Source organism: Centroberyx gerrardi, chromosome 13, assembly GCF_048128805.1.
Source record: "Centroberyx gerrardi isolate f3 chromosome 13, fCenGer3.hap1.cur.20231027, whole genome shotgun sequence".
NCBI lineage: Eukaryota > Metazoa > Chordata > Actinopteri > Beryciformes > Berycidae > Centroberyx > Centroberyx gerrardi.
In genome coordinates this window covers 15,761,959-15,766,958 of record NC_136009.1, presented here as the reverse complement: position 1 = coordinate 15,766,958, position 5,000 = coordinate 15,761,959, and the positions used below count along the sequence as shown (strand labels likewise).

Below are 5,000 nucleotides of genomic sequence, written 5' to 3'. Positions count from 1 at the left end.
TGGCCAGCTTCGCCAGGGAGAAGTACGCGCCTCTCCTCCTCAAGCCCAAGAGCAAGGCCATCGTGGTGGTTCTCTTCCTGGGCCTGCTGGGGCTCAGCCTGTACGGGACCACCATGGTGCACGACGGCCTCTACCTGACCGACATCGTGCCGCGGGACACCAAGGAGTACGACTTCATCGACGCCCAGTTTAAGTATTTCTCCTTCTACAACATGTACCTGGTGACGATGGACGGGTTCGACTACGCCCGGTCGCAGAGGCTGCTGGTCCAGCTGCACAACGCCTTCACCTCGGTCAGATACGTGATCAGAGACGGCGACCACAAACTGCCCCGCATGTGGCTGCACTACTTCCAGGACTGGCTCAGGGGTAAGCATTCAGGCTTAGGAATGTTTTTATGAGAGAGTACGATAATAATTGCATGGCGTGTGTGTGTGTGTGTGTATGTATGTGTGTGTTTGAAAACTCACTCTCTTTCTCCCCGAGGGTTTCTGATGATGATGTCAGAATCCTGTAGAATGATCAACAGGCTGCTCTTTCATGTTTACCTTTCACTAAGGACAGGGGTGAGTGTGTGTGTGTGTGTGTGTGTGTGTGTGCGCGTGTGTGAATGTGCGAATGTGCGAAGGGTGAGTGAAAGTTCAGCCAACTGTTTACCCCCATCCACCTGGGCTCAGAGTTGGTGAGGTAGACGGGTCGAGGTCATAGGTTATCTTTGCATGTGTGTGTGTGTGTGTGTGTGTGTGTGTCCTCAGGCTAGGACCTGTCAGAGGCCCAGTCAGGAGGAAGTAATAGCTAGCAGGTCAATCAGAGCCATTCCTCTCAATCAGAGCCAGCAGAAAAATAGGGGGGGGGGGGCTTTGAGGAGGGCTTGCCCTCCTCAAACGAAAAGAAGATCTCTTTGTTGCCGTTCAAAAACAGAGAATGTGTGTGTGGTTTGGTAGTTTTCAAAGGCATGTTTTGTTGACTCGCTCCTTAAGACTCCACAGTTTCACTCACTCAATCACTCAAAGAAGAAAGGGATACATTATTGCCGTTTCACATGGCAAAAGAAACTTGACATTTCACATTTTCACCATAAATCCACACATACATATAGCCCCTATTACTTTTCAAAAACCGAAATCATACCATTTACAATGACAACCGCTCTAATCCTTTCTCTCGTGTGTGTATATGTGTGTGTTTCTTCACACACAGGTCTTCAGGCTGCGTTCGACGCTGACTGGCAGGCCGGCAGGATAACCTTCGACAGCTATCGGAACGGCACAGAGGACGGAGTTCTGGCTTACAAGCTCCTCATCCAGACCGGCTCCAAGAAAGAGCCTTTCAACTACAGCCAGGTATGTCCAAGAGCTGCGAGAGAAAATCCACTTTAAAACAGAATCCACATGTCATTCCCATGACACGGTGTGGTCAGTGTGTGGCGTGGTGGGATACAGGAGAAAATAACCCCCCCCCCACACACACACACACACACACTATTAGCTGCCTTTTCATCGTTTATGCTGACAAAAACAGACCAAGTTTTGTCGGGTAAATGTGAAGTGCACTTTGTCATTTATATTTTCAGAAATCCATGCAAATGCAGTATGCTCAGTATAAATCAGCCATTTAATCACAGCCTTTTTTTTTCCTTTCCCAGCTGACGTCTCGGCGTCTGGTGGACGCGGAGGGTCTGATCCCCCCGGAGGTGTTTTACATCTACCTGACAGTGTGGGTCAGCAACGATCCTTTGGGCTACGCCGCCTCCCAGGCGAACTTCTACCCCCATCCCAGAGAGTGGATCCATGACAAGTACGACACCACGGGGGAGAACCTGCGCAGTAAGCATCTCAGAGCTGATTTGTTCTTCATTTCTTCTCCTCTCTCACCTCTTCTTTCCATTGCTTTTGCTTTCTCTACTGTATCTCATATTGGGACAGTATACGAGCAACAGGCTGTGTGTATTCTAATCCATCTCACCTCTCTCCCCTCCCTCCCTCTTTTCAGTCCCGGCCGCAGAGCCTCTGGAGTTCGCTCAGTTCCCCTTCTACCTGAACGGCCTCCGGCAGGCCAGCGACTTCGTGGAGGCCATCGAGAGCGTGCGGGCCATCTGCGACGAGTTCAGCCGCAAGGGCGTGTTCAACTACCCCAACGGATACCCCTTCCTGTTCTGGGAGCAGTACATCGGCCTGAGACACTGGTTCCTGCTGTCAATCAGCGTGGTGCTGGCCTGCACCTTCCTGGTCTGCGCCATTCTGCTGCTCAACCCCTGGACCGCCGGCATCATTGTAAGTCAGCAGTCAGCTTGTCAGTCTCTTAAGGGATTGATCAGCCAATAGATGATGTGAAATAGACAGATTCCTCTTTGTCCTCCTTCCTCTCCTCTCTCTTCTCTTCTGTCCAGCACCTATTCCCCTCTCACTTTTTCCACCTCATCCTTCCACGACGCCATCGTTAGTCCCTCCCTCCCTCTCTTGCTCCTCTCACTTTCCTCTCACCCCTCTCAGCACAGCTCAATAACGCTGTCTAGGGGGGCCCTTTTTCTCCGCGGAGGGCCAACACACACATACACACACACACACACACACTCACACACGGGGCCCTTTGTCATTGTAATGTAGGCCGGGCCCGCCTTAGAAAAGGAAATGCAAAGGAGCAAGAAAGGCTTTGCCCTCCTGAAGCCTCTACCTCCAATTCCCTCACTGCTTTTGTCAGAGAGAGAGAGAGAGACTTGGGGACAGGACAGATCTGCCCAGTTGCGACCTTGGCCTGCTCAGCCCATCCATCAGAGGATGTGTGTGTGTGTGTGTGTGTGTGTGTGTGTGTGTTTCTGTGTGTGTGTGTGTGTGTGTGTCTGTGTGAGACAGCCTGACAGTTCAGTGGTTGGGAAACATTTCACACACAAGCTGGTGGGACCGGTGGTCCTCAAGGGGAGCCCCCCACATGCACACACACACACACACACATCCGTGACCGTTGGGGGGCTGTAGTGTAGCTCAACAACAGTGCCGGTTTCAGTTGGAATGTGTTTAATTTAAGTAGCTGTCCCTAGAGCTACTGATTGAGACAGCAACACACACAATCTCCTCAGAGAGAGAAAGAGAGAGAAAGAGAGAGAGAGAGAGCTACATGCATGTATGGTTTCTAAGCATCAGCCTGTGAGGGTTTCACCCGGCCTGTATGTGGTCGAGCAGTAAAACGGCTTTTATCATTTCCAATTTAACCGTGCCCCAACTTGGATCCCCCGCTGAGATCAAAAGCTCCTGTAGGCCCGGGAATACTTTTCCCCTTCCTCGTTTCAAAGTCTTGTTGTTGTTGTTGCCATTTGTATCGCGGTTTACAGTAACATCACGGGTTTACAATCAGGACGTTTGCTAACCGGAACACTGAATTACTACGCTATTATATTAAAATGTGGGGAAACAATAAAATAAGCCATACAGACTTCACTACAGTTATTATTAACACTGATACATGCTACTGCTATCTTGTTAAAAAACGCAAATAGAGAGAGTTTTACATAAAGGAAAGCTGGTGTCAGTGGTGTGAGGTTAAGGGAGTGACTTAGTGCCCATATTTTGTTGTCTCAGGCACTGTCAATCATTCCAACCACCTCTGGGAAGGAAGAAGAGAAAGAGAGAAGGAGGGAGGGAAGGAGGGGGGGTAGGCCTTTGCCTCGGGGTTTGGTAATTTGATGCTGCACGGTTGAGATCCTGAACATGGGGTCAAAGATTGTGTGGGGTGAAGAAGAGGCAAAAGGGCTCCACTCAGTCCCTAAAGAAAGACACTATCACTCTTTATGTTTTTATCCCCATGCCTTTTCTAGATGGCCATACGGCTGAAAACTTGATTCTGTGACTAACGGTTCGTCCCTCTGTCCTCATCAGGTGTTTATCTTGGCGATGATGACGGTGGAGTTGTTCGGCATCATGGGTCTGATCGGCATCAAGCTGAGCGCCATCCCAGTGGTCATCCTGATCGCCTCGGTCGGCATCGGAGTGGAGTTCACCGTTCACATCGCGCTGGTGAGTCGACAGACCACACAGCGAGCCCTCACACATGGATTAACACTATTTTTAAACTGATACTTGTGGTCCTCACTTCTGATTGGCTGAGTTTGAAGCCGTTGTAAAGTACCCAATAAACACACACCTGTGACCGCATAATAGTTTATTTAAATATTAATGCGCTAACTGAAAAGTCATACCACTACTCATGTGTTGCTTGGCATAGCAGCTGTTCAAGAAGTGTATTGCTTGGCGGAAGAATAACATTTAGCTATTATTACTATTTAATTGTTACTGATTAAAAAAATATTTTTTGTATTATAATGGTGTGTTACTGCCATTTTATAAAAGCAATAAGCCACGCTGTGTGTTGTGCCTAGCAACACCTCTTAGCTGTTCTGAAATCACTGTAAAGCTCGGCCTCTTGTGGCTTATTGCTTCAAATGGAAACCGATGAAGGCAAAATAAGCGTGACTAAAGATTTACTGTGATACTTAGACTGTTGGCTCCCTGTTCAGTGCTGTGAACTGCTAGCGTAGTGCGCCGCCTCGTAGTGTAGCGTAGTGATCCCCAACAAAACCAAATGCAGGAATTCTCCAGAGTGCCAAGCCTAGCCACAAGCACAAGTTTTGTGTGATCGGCAAGATTTCCAACTCACTCCTCTTCCCCCCCCCCCCCCCCCCCCCTCCTCCTCCTCCTGCTCCTCCTCCTCCTCCCGCGCAGGGCTTCCTGACAGCGATTGGCAGCAGGAACAAGCGCTCGGCGGTGGCTCTGGAGCACATGTTTGCCCCGGTGATTGACGGGGCGATCTCCACGCTGCTGGGAGTCCTCATGCTGGCGGGGTCGGAGTTTGACTTCATCATGAGGTGAGATGCTATGTCCGTGTGTATAGTTGCGTATGCGCGTCTGAGAGAGTCATATGATCTCGTGACTGTGTGTGAGAGAGAGTGACGGTGTCTACACCCTCCACTGCCCATATGTTACCTCCAGAGGAAGCAGTGTTTTGGT

General features: G+C 49.8%; 1 protein-coding gene across 1 annotated transcript in view; it reads left to right on the top strand.

The window, feature by feature from the left end:
• The window catches only part of ptch2 (patched 2), a 34,643-nt gene that overhangs the window by 22,260 nt on the left and 7,383 nt on the right, over positions 1-5,000 (top strand). Inside the window, exons 15-20 of the mRNA XM_071925063.2 lie at positions 1-369; positions 1,201-1,343; positions 1,646-1,826; positions 1,993-2,273; positions 3,873-4,010; positions 4,716-4,858. The exon at positions 1-369 is cut by the window's left edge and continues 156 nt beyond it. Of these exons, the coding sequence (XP_071781164.1) occupies positions 1-369; positions 1,201-1,343; positions 1,646-1,826; positions 1,993-2,273; positions 3,873-4,010; positions 4,716-4,858 (1,255 nt within the window). The remainder of the gene's footprint in view (positions 370-1,200; positions 1,344-1,645; positions 1,827-1,992; positions 2,274-3,872; positions 4,011-4,715; positions 4,859-5,000) is intronic.